Raw genomic sequence first — 21,338 nt, 5'->3', positions numbered from 1 at the left:
ATAGAAATCTCAGGACTGCCGGGTAATACAAAAGTTAACAAAATTAATATCTTAGAATGAGATACATTTGATCTTATACGTTTACCAAGAGTTTGACCACACTCAAAACTGTCTCCTGGAAGACCACAGACTTTCCATAAATTCTACCATTACTCCAAACACATGTGCAACCCTCTGGTGTTTGTGGCACATTCTGTTGACATTCACTGTCTTTTCTTTTGAGGTTAGTCTTGATATTTGGAAATGCCCAAACACATTTGGGATGGTCTGCTTCACTATGCATTCATTCATTCAGAGTTTTTTTTTTTTTTTTTTTTCTTTGAGTGATTTCTACAGTATTTTATTTGCCATTTGAGTGGCAAAACTGCTTTGAGGTCTATGACACAGGGAGATATTTTTCAATTATTTTTATGATCAAGGACCATAAGACATTCAATTGCAATAGAATTCTATTGCAACACAGTCCATATTACATGATTTGGGCATCCACTGCTTATACCATGGTTCCCAATTTCAGGGGCTCTCTCGCTAAAAGCCTGATTTAACACAGCTTCCTTATGAAGCACATCTTGTCCCTGTTCCCTCCCGTGCTCCAACCGCACCATGATAATCCATTCAGTACAGGAACATTCAAATGTGCATTATTCTTAGAATTAACAAAATTTTGAGCATTCGAGTTGAGGGGAAAAGAGGAGAAAACTGCTTACCAGAGTTTTAAAGAAACTCATGATGGAATTATTATTCTCTGCTATAGCTGCTGTCTGGGAGTCACCCTTTGCAGTCTCCAGTCCTTCTGGGTCCCTAGGGACAGAGCAATTCACAGTTCCAACTTCTTGTCCTTCTTTTTCCTTGCCGTCAACTATGTCCTAGGAGCAAAAGTTTTCACAGTTGCCACTTGATGAATGTGAACTCTCAAAGTCATACATTTGCTTCACACCCCTTTCTCTCTTACCCACTAATTCCAGTCATACTTCTTCTGCCCACGGGTGTACAGAACAATCATGAGATTATAAGAGTCACTCTTCCTTCCCTCCCCCTCTTTCTAACATATTCAGCATTTGCTGTTGGTCGGAGGGACATTGTTTGGAGCCAAAGGGTAACAAACACAGCAGTGCATGTTGCATTTCAAACAAAAAACCTTTTCTTCCAATTCTGCAAAGAAGTTGTGTAAGGTATTGATATTTTCCATCTTTGTAGTCTCCTTATCTAATGATGTGTACATTATCCCCAGAGATGGTGTTATTTGGTTTCCCACAATTTCCACAGAGGTGAGTGATATCAACTTAAAAAAAAAAAAAGAAAAAAGAAAAAGTACTGGTGTTTTGAAATAACTACTTTGCTTTTGAGATCTGAGGTTCATTGGTGAGAGGGGTGTGACAGGGGAAATGATTTTCTCCCCGACGTCTCTCAGGAGGGTAGGATGCGTTCTGAATCTGTCTTCCTTTCACCATCTCCACTCTCAGGGCCCCAGGACAGGAAGCTACCACCTCTCCACCTTATGACTGCAACAGCCCCGGCCCTGTCTCTGCTTGGGCTCCTGACCCTCCCAATACGTTCTTTACTCAACTGATCCCATCTTCCCACTCCTTACCACGCTCCAGTAGCTTCTGACAGCTCTTGGAGTCAACCCAAACTCTGACGCAGGATCTCCAATGTCTAACATGGCCTGCCCCTGCCTTGGTCTCTGTCCTCTCTGTGCCATGTGCTCCTTCACTCCATTTTCTGGCCCGCTTTCTTTGAGTTTTTCAAACATACCACAGGCTATTTCCAAACTTCTGGCTCTCTGTTTGAAACATTCTGCTCCTCTGTCTGCCCATAGGTAATTTCCATCCATCCTTAAGGTCATAAGTGTCATCTCTTTGGGGAGATCATCCCTAAACCTTCATCTAAGGCTGTCCTCCCACCGCCATCGTCTCCACCAGAGTCCCTTGCCCTTTTAAAAATCTTTGCTGTATCAGCAGTTCTGTTTACTTCTCAGTATTTGTGCTTTTTCTTATATTCCCATTAGACTATAAACTCGACAAAGACAGGGATAATATCTACTTCACTCAGTGCTTTTCTCAAGTACCAAGGACAGCGAGGCCCACAGAAGGCGTTCAGTAAATATGCATCATTTATGAAAATTTTACAAACATAGAATAGCGCTATCTGTACCAGCATAAATTCTCACGTGAAAAAGTAGTACAGAAACTTCCCATTGCAACACAGCTAAACCTGCATCATTCTTTACGACTCAGGTGACATTTATTCCATAGCTTGGTTATCACATTGTTTATTGTCTAATATCCTTATTGATGGACATTCACAGTGTGTATAGTTGTACATCTAGAGTATTACAAGCAGTAGTAAAGTAGGCATCTCACACTTTTATTTTTAAATACTCATGTGTGTCTATATTTTCTTTGGGTAAATTATCAAAAGTGAAATTTTTGGGTCAAGAGGTATGCAAATTATATAAACTTGATTAATATTTTTGCCAAAAATAAGAAGATTTCAACAGAGAGGTCCTGCAGGTAGTTCGGTGGGTCTGAGAAGCTGTTTGATGCACCGGTGGTGGGGACAGGTGAGACCTAAAACGTGTCCAGGCCAGGCAGGTCGGTGCATGTGGTCATGGCCTGGCAGTGGGGAGCTTGGTCTGGAGATGGGTGGAGTGAGGGAGGCGGACTTGACCCTCACCTGCTGGTTGAGCTTCCTCTTTACTCTTTGCTCTCCCTTTCATCCCCATGTAGTCCTTCCTTTCATCCCCGGGCGGTGGGTTCCGCCTTCTCCACACCATCTCCCTGCCCCCATGCTGCCAGTTTCTTTACTTACAGGAGAATGGAAGGAGACACTTCTGTTTCCTCAAAAGCAATTTCTAACCATTCCCAGTGTGTGAGCTGGCAGAAGCCCACAGAAGACTTGCTATTTCTATTTTGACCGCTTCTCCCAGTAGTGTAGAGTGGGATGTGGTAGCACTGCATTTAGACCCTGGATTTTATACTTTCTCCTCTGGGGTTGGCAGGGTCTGGACCAGCAGTATAAACTGATATGGGTTGACTATCTCAACCACTGAGATACTATTCAACTCATTTTAATGGATGATTGTACTAGGTCGTTTTTGCATTGCTATAAAGATTCTGGGTAATTTATAAAGAAAAGAGGTTTAATTGGCTCACAGTTCTTCAGCCTTTACAGAAAGCATGGGGCTGGCATCTGCTTGGCTTCTGGGAGGCCTCAGGAAGCTTACAATCATGGCAGAAGGAGAAGTGGGAGCAGGCACAGCACAGGGTCAGAGCAGGAGCAAGAGAGAAAGAGTGGAGGGGGCGGTGCCATAAACTTTCAAATGACTGGATCGCATGTGAACTCAGAGCAAGAGCTCACTTACCACCAAGGAGATGGCCCAAGCCATTCATGATGGATCCACCCCTGTGGTATTTTACCAGGCCAAACCTCCAGCATAGGGGATTGCAGTTCAACATGAGATTTAGGTGGGGACAAATGTACAAATTACATCAACTATTTATTAAGCACTACATGTACACCAGTGGTTTCTCTTTCCTAAGTTAGTATAATTTGAACAAGGTCACTTAATCTTAGTATATCATTATTTATTATATAATAATATATAATGTCAATATGTCAAATATTTTACAATTACAGCATGCAAACCACTGTACAAATAAATGTATTAAACATATGTCACTTAATCTTTACAACAATCTTCTGAGACAAATATTACAATTAACAGTTTCAAACCATGAAATGAGGCTCAGAGAGTTTAGGTTACTTGTCTAAGGTCACACAGCTTGAGAGAGGCCAATCTGGGGATTATAACTCAGACCTGTCAGAACTGAACATCTTAAAATGCTATAGATTATTTGGCCATGAGTGTCAACTTTGCTAAACTTATATAGTATGTGCAGTAAAATGTGACATCATATAAATTAAATCCAGGTGGTGGAGAACCAAGATCCTCATTGGGAGTGTATATAAATATAGACTAAATCCATAAATTCCACCCATAAAAATCCTTCATAACTTAACTCTCCCAAAAAGTACTGCACTTGTAACTTGTTTAAACATGTCACCCTTACGTCTTCAACAATGCTTGTTTATGCTTGTAGAGCTTTACAGTTATGAGGCGCCTTCACAAATCTGTCTTATCTAATCTTTGCCAAGATTGTGCGAGGCATCTTACAGATGAGACAACTGAGGCCCAAAGAGGTTTATTTTATTTTATTTTTATTTTTTTTTTGAGACGGAGTCTGTCTCTGTCGCCCGGGCTGGAGTGCAGTGGCCGGATCTCAGCTCACTGCAAGCTCCGCCTCCCGGGTCTACGCCATTCTCCTGCCTCAGCCTCCCCAGTAGCTGGGACTACAGGCGCCCGCCGCCTCGCCCGGCTAGTTTTTTGTATTTTTTAGTAGAGACGGGGTTTCACCGTGTTCGCCAGGATGGTCTCGATCTCCTGACCTAGTGATCCGCCCGTCTTGGCCTCCCAAAGTGCTGGGATTACAGGCTTGAGCCACCGCGCCCGGCCCCAAAGAGGTTTAAACATCATGTCCAAGGCCACACGGTTGGCAAGTGTAAGCATTAACTTGTTTTTGCCTAAGCAGCATTCCTTACTCCTTGTGATAACAGGACCCTCCTGCTCATTCCTGGAGAAGTACCCCTCTTCCATTCCATTCTCGTTGCTTTTCTGCCCTTTTTTTTTTGTTTTATTTTCCCCCGGGTCACTCTTTTGTAACCCCAGTGACCTGCTTACTCTTCTTTGAACACGTCAGGTAGGCTCTTGCCTCAGGACTTTTACATCTGGGATGAGCTTCTGCCTGCCTGGAGCATGCGACCTTACTTCCTTCAAGTTTTTTTCAATTGTCACTTTTTTTTTTTTTTTTAGACAGTCTCACTCTGTCACCCAGGCTGGAGTGCAGTGGTGCGATCTCGGCCCACTGCAACCTCCGTCTCCCCGGCTCAAGCAATTCTCCTGCCTCAGCCTCTCGAGTAGCTGGGATTACTGTGTGTGCCATCATGCCTGTCTAATTTTTGTATTTTTAGTAGAGATGGGGTTTCACCATGTTGGCCAGGCTGGTCTCAAACTCCTGACCTCAGGTAATCCACCCACCTTGCCCTCCCAAAGTGCTATGATTACAGTCATGTAATTACAGGCCATTGGGCTGGGTGCCCAGGCCAATGGCCATGTTTTTATCGAGGTCTTTCTTTACCACTTTACTTTAAGTTGCTATAATATATCTCAGCATATCTGATGCTGCTAATTGCTTTATTTTTTTTACTAGTATATTTCACTTCTAATATATTACTGGCTCCTCTTCTCCCCAGGGACATTTGGTAACATCTGGAGACATTTTTTTTTGATTGTCACGAGTAGTGGGTGGGTGAGCTACTACTGGTATCTAGAGGATAGATGCCAGGCATGCTGCTAAAATTCCTGCAGTGCACAGGGTGAAGAATTATCTGGCTCTCAGTGGCAAGACTGAGAATTATATTAAAACTCTCACTTACTCATTTTGTGTTTTGTTCCTCTCCGCTCACTGGAATATAACCCAAAGAAGGTTCTTTTTCTCCCTTATGGTTCCTCAGCACCTACACTTGTGCACATGGTACAGTCTCAATAATTACTAATGAATGAATGAACAAATGATTCAATCCAAGTGAGACTATCAATCATCAATTTTTAGCCATATGTCTTCAAATATCTTTTCTTCTTTCTTTTTCTCTCCTTTCATGGACTCCAATTACCTGCCTACTAGCCTACTCGGGGTTATCCTGTAGCTCATTGATGTTCCTTTCTTTCTTCTTTTTAAAAAAGCCCTCTTCCTTTTCACCCACTGCCCCATGATTCATTTTGGATAGTTTCTATTGCTGTGTATTTAAACTCACAAATTTTATTTTCTGCATTGTCTAATCCATTGTTAATGTCATCTAGTGTATTTTTCACCTCACACACTGTAGTTTTTATCTCTAGAAATTTGATTTGGATTTTAAAAATATATCTTCTATGTCTCTACTTAACTTTCCAAACATATGAGACACGTTTATGCTAATTCTTTTTATTGCTTTTTATTTTTTGCCAATTCTAACACCTGTGTCAGTTCTGGGTAGGTTTTGATTGATTTCTCTTCACATCATGAGTTACATTTTCCTGCCTCTTTGCTTTCCTGGTAATTTTTGTTTGCATGTCAGACATTGTGAATCTTACCTGTTTGGGTGGCTGGGCATTTTTGTTCCTATAAATATTTTTGAACTGTGTTTTTGGAGATAGTTAAAATACTTAAAATCAGTTTGATCCTCTTAGTTCTGGCTTTTAAGATTCGTTCGTGAAACTGACTTTGCAAAAACTATGAGCGAAAAAATTGTGACTGTGAAAGAGATCTCACCTAACCAACACCATCTTGCCTTTAACTTCCAAGCTGCCCTTCTTCATCCCTGGGGGTAGGCCACACTAACTTTGGGAGGAATTTAGTTATAGTTTAACTTTGAAACAAAGAGGATAACAGTCCCTTCCCCAAACAAGCCCCTTTTTTTCTTGAGGACCAGTCCACCTTCGTAAAACTAGCAAATTAGACACAACATTAGAAATTATGGCTCAGGAGTCATACAGCCAGAGGTCACAAGATTCTTAACCTCCCCAATTGTCATACGGAAAACATTATTGCTTTAACCTAAGATTGGTATTTGAGATGTTCTTCAGACCCTGCATTTTGGTCTGGCTCATCTGGACTTGCGGCCCCCACCCAGGAACTGACTCGGTACAAGAGGACATCTCTGATGTCCTGTGATTCTGCCCCCAATCAACTAATCAGCATCCTCCATGCCTTAGCTCTCTGCCTGCCAAACTGACTTTAAAAAAACTCTAGCCTTGGGTGCTGACGAGTTGATGGGTGCAGCACACCAACATGGCACAAGTATACATATGTAACAAACCTGCACGTTATGCACATGTACCCTAGAACTTAAAGTATAATAATAATAAAAAACCAAAAACAAACAAACAAAAAACTCTAGCCTCTGAATTCCGGGGGGAGGTTGATTTGAGTAAAAATAAAACTCTAATCTCACATTTAGTTGGCTCTAAGTGTATTAAACTCTCTCCATTGCCATTTCCCTTTCTTGATAAATTGGCTCTGTCTGGGCAGTGGGCAAAAATAACCCTTTGGCAGTTACATTAGGCAGGACCAAAATCGTTTCTAGTCTAGGAAGCTAATCTTTTCTCGCTAATGAGGAAAGACCATGTGACTACTCTACCCAGTGCCTTATTAATAATGAGGTTTTCTAGCCTGGCTGGTGAGAGAAGGCACTCTCTCTGGCCCTGTGGAAATGCCTTTCCGGTGTGTTTTTTTTTCCCCTCCAGTCTTTGCTAGTTTCCTCACATGAACATGTTGGTCAGCTCTCTGCCTCGTACTCTGTGAGGCCCTTTGACAGACCCTTGGAGTTTGCTCTACATTCTCTCTGTCTCCTTTGATGCTTTGTCTATGAACTCTGGCCACCATGTGCTCAAGGAGCCTGCTGCACTCTGCCTCAGTTCCTGCCCCCTAGGCTGTGGGCTGGAAACTCTCTCAAGGCAGCAGGCAGGAGCAGACATAGGGATCATCTCTTATGTCCTGTCTCTCAGAGAACACCTATCCTTGTTGCCTGATATCTTAAAACAGTCTTAAAAATTATTGTTTGGTGTTTTTTGTCCAGGTTTTCTTCTGTTTAGGCAAGAGGGCAAGGCCAGTTCCTGTAACTCTCCCTTAGTTGAAGGCTTCTACTCTGTTAATAGTAGACGGTGTTGACTTCCCTGTAGCTGGCTACAGGTGAGGTCATTTTTGGTGATTCATGAATCTTGAGCTACATTAGCATGTGAACAGCAATGAGGATCAAATCAGGTCCGAAAAGAAGTGAGCTCCCTAAGTTTGAAATTAATAAGCGTATTTGAAATATGAACTTTGTCACCTAAAATTAATAATAAATCTTGTTCTAGGGGTGTAGCAGATCTTTTTATATTAATTTGTGATAACGATTATGAACATTATTTATAAATGAATAAATGAAGGGAAGAATGAATGTCAATGATCAATCTCTCTCTTTCTTTTCCCACAGACTGGTATTCAACTGAGTAATTTTGCAAACAAGAATTTAAGCTCTTTATCTCTTAATGCTATTTGTTTTCATAATTCCCCTCTCATCAGTACCCATCATACTGAATCATAATTGATTAATTGCCAGTATCACCTGCTCAACTGGGCATCTGAGGACAGGCACTGTGTGTGTCTCTTTCACAACAGGATCAAGTGGTTGATAAAAGTCCCAGTGCCTGACAAAGACTCCATATTCACCTCTCAGCTCCACTCACAGGTTGAGGAACCCCAGCTGGGCTCTTAGCCTCTCTGAGATATGGTCTTCCCATGGAACACAGGATTAATAATAAACCTTGCCTGGTATAATTTGTTGTGAGTTTCCATAAGAAACAATGCATGTAAATTCCTTAGCATAATGCCTAGTATAGAAGTGTCTAATAAATGTTAGCCAAACAGACCAAAAAAAAAAAAGCAATAAGAACGCCATACAATTTGCAAAGATCCTGACACAGAGTATATTCATGAGAAACATTTGTTAAAGGATGAAAGGATATGGAACAAATAAATTCTTTTCCCTATGCCTTTGTACACTGGGCTCTCTATTCCAGCTTCTGTCTTCCCTCTTCAAATGCATTCTGCATGATTGGAATCAAGTCTACCTTCTCCCACTGACGTTTTTCTGGGTCATGCCACCCATGGAATCTGTCCCCTTCTCTGAATTTCTATACCATGGTTCTCATCACTCAGTTGGCACTTAGATTACGCACTTAGACCAGCCTAACACCAAAGGCCAGGTTGGAATAATTTGCGTTAAAAATGGGGCTTTTGTGAAATGGCTACAAAAATACAAGAAACACATTTTGGTGAGTATTTTAAAAGTAACAATAATACACGTATTCTACAAGGGTTTCATTCAGCCCCAGGACTCTTTCTAAATGGAAGCATACTTCTTGTGAAATGCCTCATAAACAGCTGAAGCTTCATAAAACTAAAAGCAAATAAAAGCCACGGCCTTAACAGTCTTGTTAGGTTTTCTTTGTTAATTCCAGGAGAAAAGTGTTTTGCTTTGGAAGAGATGTACTTTTAAAAAACAGGTTCTAATATGAGTTGAACTTTTAAAAACGAACTCCGAGGTATAATTGGGATCCAAGTGGTTAAGCTGGTTGATTAGAAGGATGGTTGCAAATTCTGTTTATAGCAGAGGAGTGTTGATATACGTATGGGGGAGGCGATTTTTTTTTAGGTGGTATGTGCACACACACATAGTTATTCTTTTAATGTGTATTATGGACTGAAAGTTTGTGTCTCCCCAAAATTCATGTGTTGAAATCCTAACTTCTGATGTGATGGTATTAGGAGGTAGGGGCCTTGGGGGAGGTGACTAGGCTATGGGGGTGGAGCCCTCATGAGTAGGATTAGTGCTCTTATAAAAGAGACCCCAGTAAGTGTTCTAGTCCTCTTTCCATCACTCCAGGAGGCAATGAGAAGTTGGCCGTCTGCAACCCAGAAGAGGGTCCTCACCAGAACCCAACCATGCTGGCACCTTGGTTTCAGACTCATAGCCTCCAAAACTGTGAGAAATCAATTTCTGTTGTTTATAAGCCATCCAGTCTATGGTACTTTGATAGCAGCCTGAACTAAGAATTGTGCACTAGAAAAATAAGTCTAGCATCAACCTTTTGATATTATGGATATTTTTGCTTAGGTGAAGTTCAGTCAGTATAAAGTAAAACTTTAAATAAAGCTATTACATGAATAACTGAACAGGTGTCTTGAAGATGAGTCATTATGAAAGTGGCACAAGACATAAATCTAGACTGAGAAATTCCCCACAGGCCTAAGTAAGGTGTTGCCCAGGAGCGCCATTCATGAATGCATCCTCACTCAGTAACTACGTGGGGGTAGTTACATTACATACAAGCTGTGCAGAGGCCACACAGCGTTAGCATGGGCTCTGAAGTTATTCTTTCACTGTGTATTGTGGACTGAAAGTTTGTGTCTCCCCAAATCCTAACCCTCAGTGTGACTACATACAAGCTGTGCAGAGGCCAGCTACCCAGGCCCTATCCCTGCTCTGTCATCTCCACCTCTGCAGTACTGCACTTTCCCTAACTCTAGGTTACAATTTGCTCCTTTGTAAAAGTGGGGTGATGAGTAGCACCTGCCTTTTAGGGTTGTTGAGGGAGTAAATGGGATAATCCATATAAAGGACTCACGAGAATGTGCAGCACACAGGAAGCATCCAGTAATGGTTAGCTATTATTATTGTGTTTAATTTAATTACTGAGCACTGTGGTGAGCTGTGAGACTTACAAAAATGAATCTGACACTGTCCTCTCTCCTAGATGCTTGGAGTCTTATGGTGGATAAAGGTCAGTAGATAGGGACAAGTTCTCTGATAAAAAGACAAGTGAGGCTAAGCATAGTGGCTCACATCTGTAATCCTAGCAATTTGGGAGGTCAATGCAGGAGGACTGCTTGAACACAGGAGTTCAAGACCAGCCTGGGCAACATAGTGAGACCTTGTTTCTACGAAACAAAACAAAAACAAAACAAAACAAAACAGAAATTAGCCAGGCGTGGTGGCATGCACCTGTGGTCCTAGCTACTTGGGAGGCTGAGGCAGGAGAATTGCTTCAGCCAGGGAGGTCAAGGCTGCAGTGAGCCATGATTGTGCCATTGAACTCCAGCCTGGGTGACAGAGCAAGTCCCTGTCTCAAGAAAAAAAAAGACAAGTTAGTTTAATCAGCCCACTGGGTCTCAGCACGGCTGGATTTTAGAATCACCTGAGCAGCTTTTTAAACAAATGCCAATACCCAGATTCCATGCCAACCAATTACATTAGTCCTTTTGGAGGTGAGGCTCAGATGCCAATATTTTTAGACCTCCCCAGGTGATTCCAGTGTGCACCAAGGTCAAGAGTGACTGAACTGGAAGGGAGAGGGAGACTCGAAGATGAAGCAGCATTTGCCCAAGGCCACGGAGCATAGCTTGCAAGGAGACTCGCAGAAACAGGGAGGAATGCGGGGTGGTGATGGAGAAATTGCTGTCAAGCGGATATGGAGGAAGGCATGTGAGAAACGCGGAAAAAGATGAGGTGGGGATGGGTTTGGGGAGGGTTTGGGGGCAGGTTATTCAGTTCAGCAGAGGTATGGGGGTTATGAAAAGCAAGATGGTTATAACGACAATTTGAAGTCAGACTGAGGAAGTGTTGACTGACATTTAAGGAATAGGTGCCTTGGAAGGTGTTTGGGCTCAGGCAGCCTCACTTCATCTCACCAGGAGGGTGGGCGCAGGGCAAAGGGGCTCAACAGCAGCAGAAGCAGCCGAGGGTTCCATCACCAAGTTTGGAAGTGGAGAAGTCCCCACCTATTCCCTAAAGAGAGACATCGTGTGGATGCCCACAACAGAGAAAATACAGAGAGTCAGAGTCGGAGAGAACAATGGCACCTGCAAGGCAAAAAGCCTAGAGCCCTTTTCCCTTAACTCCTCCTCCCTAAACTCACACACATGAGTTGGGGGAGAGGAGAGGAAAAAAAGCAAGTACCCCTTCTTCCAGACTGCAAGGACCTCAGGCCACGGGTCAAGGCAGAGCTTGATTCTAGCAGGAATGGGATGAATGTTATAATGAATGTGAGATTAAAGTTTTAAAGTTGGATTGGGCTGGGCATGGTGGCTCATGCCTGTAAATCCTAGCACTTTGGGAGACCAAGGCAGGCAGATCACGTGGGGTCAGGGGTTCGAGACCAGCCTGGCCAACATGGCGAAACCCCGCCTCTCTTAAAAATACAAAAATTAGCTAGGCGTGGTGGTGCATGCCTGTAATCCCAGCTACTGGGAGGCTGAGATAGGAGAATCATTTGAACCCAAGAGCTGGAGGTTGCAGAGAGCCAAGATCGCACCACTGCAGTACAGCCTGGGCGACAGAGTGAGACTCCATCTCAAAAAAAAAAAAAAAAAAAGTTAGATCAAACAGGACTTTTGAATCATAGCAAGTTTGGGGATCTGCCTATGGTGTCATGAAGGATTAGGAGAGAAGTTTTTGATCAAATATCTACTGTGTGCTTCCCACTGATGGAGGCAGTGAGGGTACAGCTGTGAATGAGACTGACACAGCCTCTGTCCTTGGGGAGCTGAAATTCTCATAAGGGAAAAAACCAAGTGGACAAAAATACAGATAAACGAATACATCTCACAGATGACTCAGGCGGTGAGGGCGGCTAAGGAGAAAAGAAAAAGGCAAGGCCATGGAGGGTGAGGTGATGGGCTGCTGGCTACTTAGACAGTAGGCAGGGTTCTCTGCAGCTGGCGTGGAGGTGAGCAGGCAGCTCTTCTGACCCCCAGCCTGGGTCCACTGGTCTGAGCTACTCCGGCCTCACAGCCCACATGCTCCCCAGTGCTCATCACAGAAAATAAAAGGGGCTATGTCTAGGTTGCCCCCAGCTTCTGCCCGGATTGGGTTTCCTAAAGGGCTGCAAGGCAATGATTCTTTTTTGTGGTTCCATGGCTAGACACACAGGGAATATCTATTGAACTTTCTCAAAACAAAATGGAATATAGTGATGTCAGCTGAAGCGAATGGGAATTACTAACATATCAAGTGGACCCCATGGATCTAGGTGGCCATCAGGATCTTCCCATGGATCTAGGTAGCCATCAGGATCTGCCACAATGGATGTCCTCTGAATGAGGAAGAAAGCTGTGAGTACTTCTGTAACCTGGAGAAAGAACCCTACTGGAGTGGACACGGTTCAAAAGAACTCCAGCAACACAGGAGCCCCTGGCCTTTCTGCATTGCCCCATGACATCTTCTCTAGCCTCTCTGCTTCCCTGATTTCCCAACTGCAGTAATGTCTCCTGCCTTGGACAGAGAGCAGCTGTGGAAGAGCAAGATCTGCTGTCCCGGGGCAAGGAGAAGGGTTGCCTGTGGCTCTTCCTGAGTAAGAGTTTTATGGCCTTTCCAGGTGGAATTCTCAGCTTGAACTTAAGCCCTTACTTTGAAATTTGTTTTCTTCTTAGGTTGACATTAAAAAAGAACATAAGACTTCTGCTTCTGGGAAGATGGGGCGCACACACTTTCTCCTGTTCCTCTCACCAAGGACAATGAAGAACCCTGGACATTATATAGAAAACATACATAAAAGGACTCTGAAAGGCGGAGAAGAGAAGGCAGACCAGCTGAGGACCCGAGGAACAACATGATGGTAAATTCCTTGGGTTTTCTTTTTGCCTCATGTACCCCAGACTTGGAGTCGAAGATGTTAGCAACCTGGAAGCACCTGTAGGCTCTGACACATACACAAATCCTTCCCGAAAGCCTACTCTCTCTGACTAAAGGACTAGGAAAGGGCAATCTAGCAAGATAGAAAACTGTTAGACAATGACCATACTACTCCAGCCGAATACCACAAGACATTCTGTGGTCTCACCATCTCCCATGCCAGAGAAAACCAAGTGGGGAGTGTAGACTTCCACCTTCACAAGACTGCAATAGGCTATCCCAATACCCCTGCCAAGATGGCATCTATGAGGCTAAGTAGGGAGCTGGGATTCTCATCCTCACCAGTTGGTAATAAGCCCTCTCCACCATGGTGTCTGTGGGGACCACGTGGGGAACCTGGACTTCCAAACCCACCCAGCAGTAATGAGGTGTTCCTCCCTCTCCGCACTGGGGTAGTGTGAGAAGAGACCCAGTGGAGTTAGCGTCAGCCCGTGGTAATGAGATCTCCACTGTGGTATCAGTGGAGGTCATGTGAGCAGAACGAACTCCCGCCTCCACCCAGTGCACCCCCTCCCCCCACAATGAAGGCTGTTGAGGAACCTGACAGTAATGAGGTAGCAGCCCCAGTACTGCTGGAATGGCGTTAGGGACAGCCAGCTAAAATAGAAAGTTTAAGCAAGATGCAGTCTTTTTTTTTTTTTTTTTTTTTTTTGAGACGGAGTCTCGCTCTGTCGCCCAGGCTGGAGTGCAGTGGCGCGATCTCGGCTCACTGCAAGCTCCGCCTCCCGGGTTCACGCCATTCTCCTGCCTCAGCCTCCTGAGTAGCTGGGACTACAGGCGCCCGCCACCTCGCCCGGCTAGTTTTTTGTATTTTTAGTAGAGACGGGGTTTCACCGTGGTCTCGATCTCCTGACCTGGTGATCCGCCCGCCTCGGCCTCCCAAAGTGCTGGGATTATAGGCGTGAGCCACCGCGCCCGGCCGATGCAGTCTTATAATACAAAAATGGTCAGATTTCAGTCGAAGATAATTTGTCATACCAAGAACTAAGAAGGCTTCAAACATAATAAAAACAAGGCAATCAATAGATGTCAACATGGAGATGAGATGACAGAGATGCTAGAATTATCTGACAAATAATTTTTTTTTTTTTTTTTTTTTTTTTTTGAGGTGGAGTCTTGCTCTGTCACCCAGGCTGGAGTGTAGTGCCACAATCTTGGCTCAGGGCAGCCTCCACCTCCCAGATTCAAGTGACTCCCCTGCCTCAGCCTCCTGAACAACTGGTATAACAGGTGTGCACCACCACGCCCAGCTAATTTTTGCGTTTTTAGTAGAGATGGGGGTTTCACTGTGTTGGCCAGGCTGGTCTCGAATTCCTAAACTCAAGTGATCTGCCCGCCTTGGCCTCCCAAAGTGCTGGGATTACAGGTGTGAGCCACTGTGCCCGGCTTCTGACAAAGATTTTAAAGTAGCCACAACAAAATGCTTCAATTAACAATTGTAACAATGCTTGAAACAAATGAAAAACTAGAAAGCCCTAGCAAAGAAATAGAAGATATAAAAATGACTAAAATGGAAATGTTAGAATTGAAAGGTATAATAATGAAAACCAAAAGCCCAGGGAGTGAAATCAACAGCATAATGGGAGAGACAGAGAGAAGCAGCAGCAAAAACCTCTATTAGTAGAGACAACAGACAACAAAAAAGAGAGAGCAAGAGAGTCAGGATCCAAATTCCCAGCATCAGGTACGAAACTGGATAGGAGAATGCTATAACCAATGCTACCCACATAAATTTGATAACAGGCAAAATGGAACATTTGCTCAAAAAACACAAACTGTTATAACTGACCCAATATAATAGAAATGATTTAAATTTCCATATAACTATTAAGAAAATTGAATTCATAATTTAAAAACTTCCAGGAAAGAAGTCAGGCCCAGAAGATTTCACTGGAGAATTCTACAAAATGTTTAAAGAAGAATTACACCAATTCTACATGAACTCTTCTAGAAAACAGAAGAGGGAATGCTTACTAATTTATTTTATAAAGCTAGTTACCAAAAACTTGATACCAGAAATGATAAAGATGGCACAAAAAAAAAAAAAAAAGGAAAAATACCCTACAGATCAATATACCTCATGAGTATAAATGCAAACACTCTTAACAAAATATTAGCAGGTAGATTTCAGAAATATGTGAAAAGAAGTATACATCATAACCAAATGGGATTTACTATAGGTTTGCAAGCTTGATTAATATTTGAAAATTAATTGATGTTCTCCACAATAGTGACAGACTAAAGAAGAAAGGTCATATGATCACAACAGTGAATGCAGAAAAAGTATTCAACAAAATTCAATCCTCCATTCATGATAAAAACTCTGAAGAAGACAGTAACAGAGGGTGCTTCCTCAACTTGATAAAGACTACAAAATAAAATAAAAATAAATACAAAACAAAATAAAATTTGAGAACTAACATTATCCTTAATCTGAAAGACTGAATGCATTTCTCCTAAGATTAGGAGAAAGACAAGGATGTCAGCTCTCATTATTTGTGTTCTACGTAGTAGTGGAAGTTCTAGGAAATATATTCAGGCAAGAAAATAATTATAGGGAATACACACTGAAAAGGAAGAAATAAAACTGTCCCCATTAGAAGATGGCAAAATTAGACAATTTCATTATTTTCAAAATTAGAAAATCTTAAGGAATCAGCAGAATAACACCTAGAATTAATAACTGAGTTCAGCAAGGCTGAAGAATACAAGATAAACATGCAAAAATGATCTAGATTTCTATATACTAGGAATGAACCCATGGGCACTGAAATTAAAGATACAATACCATAATAATCATATAAAAATGAAATACTAAGGTTTACATCTAACAATACATGTGCAAAACTTGTATGTTGAAAGCTATATAATGCTAATGAAAGAAATATAGGAGACCTAAATAAATGGAGAGACATACAATGTTCATGGATTGGAAGACTCACATAGTAAAGATGTCAATCTGCTCCAAATTGATATACAGGTTTAACGCAATTCCTATCAAAATTCTAGCACTTGTAGCAAGACATTTTGTAGAGACAGACTAGGTTATTCTAACATTTATATGGAAAGACAAAGGAATTAGAATAATTAAATTTTTAAAAAATAAATTGATGAATCAGTCTATCTGATCATAAGCCTTGTTATATAGCTACAGTAAGCAAGGTGGTATGGTATTGGTGGAGACATAGACATATAGAACAAACAGAATACAGAAGCCAGAAAAGACCCACACAAGTATGCCCAAATGACTTTTGACAAAGGTGTAAAAGCAATTCTATAGAATAAAGATAGTCTTTTCAACAAATTGTGCTAAAGCAATTTGACATCTATAGAGGAAAAGAAAGAACCTCAATTTAAGTCTCAGATCTTATATAAAAGTTATCTCAAAATAGATCATGGACTTAAACATAAAATGTCAAATATAAAACTTTTAGGGAAAAAAAAAAAGACAAAATTTCTGAGACCTGCAATCCATAAAAGACCAAAGACCAAAAGCAAAATCCATAAAAAGAAAATATAATAAATTGGAATTCATCAAAATTAAAAAATTTTGCCCTGTAAAAGATCCTGTTAAAAAGATGAAAAAGGAAACCAGAGAGTGGAAGAAAATATTTGCAAACCACATATCTGACGAGAGACTAGTATTTAGAATACACTTAAGAGAAAAAACCTCAAACTCAACATTAAAAACAAATAAAACAATCCAATTAGAAAATGGGCAAAAGACCTGAGGGGGTATTTCATTGTAGAGGATATACAGATGGCAAATAAGCACATGAAAGATGTTCAATCTCATTAACTATTAGAAAAATGCAAATTAAAACCATAATGAGATATCACTATGCACCCATCAAGGTGGTAAAAGCAAAAAAATAGTGACTATTAAATGCCAGGAAGGGTGCATGAAACTCGATTACTCACTTTACAATGTAATCACTTTACATTGCTGGTAGAAATGTAAAGTGATACAGGCAGAATAGAAAACAGTTTGACAGTTTCTTAAATAATTAAACATGCAGGCAGGGCTTGGTGGCAAGTGTCTGTAATCCCAGCTACTCTGGGGGCTGAGACGGGAGGATCACTTGAGCCTGGGTTGTTGAGCCAAGATGGCACCACTGCACTTGCCTGGGCAACAGAGCAAGATCCAATCTCAATCAATCAATCAATCAATCAATCAATCAATGAAACATGCAACTATAGTGATTGCACTTCTGGTCATTTCTCCTAGAGAAATGAATAATTACATTCATACAAAAACTTATACATTAATGTTTATAGCCAAGTTATTCACAATAGCCTCAAAGTTGGAACAACCACACATCAAACTGGTACATCCACAGCAGGGGATACTACTTGGCAGTCAAAAAGGAAGAAAAGGACCAATATCTACCAAGACACGCAGTGATCTGGATTAATTTCCAGGGATTTACGTTGAAGGGGAAAAAAATCCTATCTGAAAAACGGTACCCACTGTATGATACTATTTAGATAGGATTCTTGAAATAATAAAGCTACAGGAATGGAGAACAGACTAGTGGTTGCCAGGAGTTAAGAAAGGGATGGGGGTGAGAGGGAAGTGGATGCGCCTGTAACAGTCAGTGTGCAGTATCCTTGTGGGGATGAAAATGTTCTCTATTTGATTGCATCATTGTCAATATCCTGGTTGTGATAGTGCACTATAGGTCTGAAGATGTTACCATTCAGTGACACTGGATAAAGGGATAACTGTTCTATTTCTTACAACTGCATGTGAATCCGCAATAATTTCCAAGTTAAAAAAAAAAAGCTTTATAGGATAGTTCTGGAAGAGTAACAATGAAGAACCACTTAAAAAGTCGAACTTTTGGGATCTGCAGTTAAATAAATTAGCACGTGGTTTTAACATGTGAAATTCACCTGTAACAATGTGATGGAATATTTTGCAGCCATGAATTATTTAAGGAGTGTGTAATGAGAAAAAAAGTGGCTATGACAACAATAAAAATGATCAGCCTTTATGTGTCAGGCCAAGTGCTAAGTTTGTTAAAAAGATCCCATTTAATTTTTACAATGATCCCATGAAGTATGCACTATTTGTAATTCCAATTATATAGATGAATAAATTAATGCACAGAAAGAATAAATAACTTGCCTAAGGTCATAAAGTAGAGTTAGGATTTGACCCCAGGCCCAGCTGATTTCAGAGGCCAAAGGCTTTTCAGTGCCATGCTGCACTGATTCTATCTCCTTTCCTTCAGATGTTTACTCAAATATTATCTTCTCACCAAGGCCTTTCCTATTTTAAGTTCCTGCCACTTTATTCCTTTTCTCTGCTGTATATTTTTCTACTTTGTAACCATCAGCCATACAACATATGTTACCATCAACCATACAACATATGTTAGCATCAGGCTTACATACATATATTGTATGGCTGATGATAACAAGGTGGTAAAATTCCAAATACATAGAGGAATTCAGTATATGCTAAAGATGATACCTAAAGTCTATTGAAGTGAAGAACTTTTAAATAAAAGATGTAGGAAAAACAGAGCAGCCATCTGGAAAAAAATTAACTTGGTGTCACAACTCAACCCTCTGCCAGAATAAAATCCAAATAGATTAAAAATACTACAAGGAAACATGGAGAACATCTTTTCATTTTGGATTGAGAAGGCTTTTGTGTGTATGACTAGAAATCCAGAAGTCATGAAAAGAAAGATTGAAAAGTAAAAAATCCAAATGTTTACAAAAACATTCATTGGCCAAGCTTGTGTGAAGAAGGCAGTCGTGTGTTGCTATTACAAGTATAAACTAATTCAATCCTGATGGAGGGCAATGTGGCATTATGTACCAAAACTGTAAAAAAGAATATATTCTTTTACCCAGTATTTCCATCTCTAAGAGTTGATGTAGAGGATAAACCTAAACTCACACGTGTGAAATTGCAAATGTACAAGGTTATTCATTGCAGTGAGGTTAATAGCGAAAGTCTGGAAGCCAGCCAAAGGGCATTAATGGGGTCCTGGTTAAATAACTCATGGTACAACCATTCAACAGAATACTCTGCAGGCGTTACAAGTGAGGAAGCTCCCTACGGACACAGAAAGTATTGTTAACTGAAAACAAGAGTAGAATAGAACGGAGTGCATATTATGTTACTGTTTGTGTAAAAAAGAAAGAATAAGAATTTATGTTTTATTTCTTATATATGCTCAAAGACACCCTAAAAAGATACACTTTTTATTGCTTATACATGCTCAAAGAAACCCTAGAAAGATACGTTAAAAAATACAAACAGTAATTATCTACTGGGTGGCATTTTATAATTTTTTTGTTTTGAACAGAGTGAACATGTTACATTTTAAAATGAAGACTAAAGCAAAATACGCATGAATAACTAAAAAAATTTGGAAACATCAAAAGGGCCAAACTAAGCCCAGCTGGGATGAGAGTCCAGCCTTCAGGCCACCAGCATGTGGCCTGTGCTTTAAACATGTCATTTGTAGGTGCTGCTGCCATTCTCACCAGGCCTCCAAATCATTCTCAGCAAACAACATTATATGGAAACAGAAACATTCTCCAGGAAATACCTGGAAACTGTCTTTAAGCAAACAGGTGTCCGTGGTGTTGGCTTGTTTTTCACCTCTGTGTGAGAAGTTTATATATATTTTCTTTTTTGTTGGCTTCAAAGAGCAAACAGACAGGAACACTACTAAAGTGATTACAATTTGTCATGTTGAAGAATAATGCCGCCTTGTCATAATTTGATTGTCTATAATAAGGCCCATATGGAACTTCTGGCACTTTCTTTCAACTGTGTATTGTCAGCTGGACTTCTGACTCCTTTAAGCAAGATCTACATTGTTAAAGTGAAAATATAAGGTAAGGCTTAAAAAGCCTTGTCTGGAATGATTTGTGATGCCTCTGCTCCATCTAGATTTCCTCACTGGGCAGCACCGATTTTACTCCGAGTCTTAATACTACGAATCAGTACCGAAAGTACAGGTGAACACAAAAAAATTTGTCTGAAAAATGTTGAACAATACAGAAACTCGTGACTCCACTCCTTTCCATCTGTTAGCAATTTGAGCCCCGTGCTGCCTGGGATAAAAGGGAAGGCTCTGCTTCCTCTCCCCAGAGAACATCACACAAGCACAGAGGGTTCGATTTGCTGGGCAACAGTGGTCTTTGGACCGTCATGGAGCCATTTTTCTTCTTCTGAAAACACCTGCATGTAGCCATTGTCAGATTCAGGAAGAAAAATAGGGTTTGATTAATTTTTGAAGATAGAATTTGTCCCCCAGTTTGCCTAGAAAGGAAAGCAAATTAATATGCAAGCAGGAAGGAATGTGAAGACCAATACTAAAGATATTTTGCAGAATCTCAGAATTTCCTAAGCAGACTATGATTTTTTTTTTTTTTTTGAGATGTTGCCGAGGCTGGAGTGCAATGGTGCAATCTCATCTCACTGCAACCTCAGCCTCCCAGGTTCAAGTGATGCTCCTGCTTCAGCCTCCTGAGTAGCTGGGATTACAGCATGTGCCACCACGCCCGGCTAATTTTTGTATTTTTAGCAGAGACGGGGTTTCACCATGTTGGCCAGGTTGGTCTCAAACTCCTGACCTCAGGTGATCCACCCACCTTGGCCTCCCAAAGTGTTGGGATTACAGGCATGAGCCAAGATGCCCAAACTTTTTTTTTTAAAGTTTGTTTTACTACAGCGCTCAAAGTCACTGTGTGTGTGTGTGTGTGTGTGTATGTGTGTGTATATATGTGTATATATATAAATGTAGGTATATGCACTATACCTACACTGTATATAAATATATATTAATGTAGGTAATTCTGTACTTTTATTTTTTCCACTACTCCTACCCAATTTACATCAACTGATAAAAATTCATTGAGTAGTTTTTTAAATAATGCATTCACATCTTTCAAGCCCATGGCAAACACAGGGAAAGAACACCGACGGCACAACCACAGGAAATCCAGTTACGAAAGGGCTTCAAATCTGCCCA

General features: G+C 41.1%; 1 protein-coding gene across 4 annotated transcripts in view; it reads right to left on the bottom strand.

Moving 5' to 3' along the window:
• The window catches only part of BCAS1 (brain enriched myelin associated protein 1), a 127,579-nt gene that overhangs the window by 52,043 nt on the left and 54,198 nt on the right, over positions 1–21,338 (bottom strand). For all 4 annotated transcript variants that reach the window (XM_050746529.1, XM_050746528.1, XM_050746530.1 and 1 more), the window contains exon 5: positions 708–866. In XM_050746529.1, the coding sequence (XP_050602486.1) occupies positions 708–866 (159 nt within the window). The remainder of the gene's footprint in view (positions 1–707; positions 867–21,338) is intronic.

This window comes from Macaca thibetana, chromosome 10, assembly GCF_024542745.1.
Source record: "Macaca thibetana thibetana isolate TM-01 chromosome 10, ASM2454274v1, whole genome shotgun sequence".
Taxonomy (NCBI): Eukaryota; Metazoa; Chordata; class Mammalia; order Primates; family Cercopithecidae; genus Macaca; species Macaca thibetana.
This window is presented reverse-complemented; position numbering and strand designations above follow the sequence as displayed.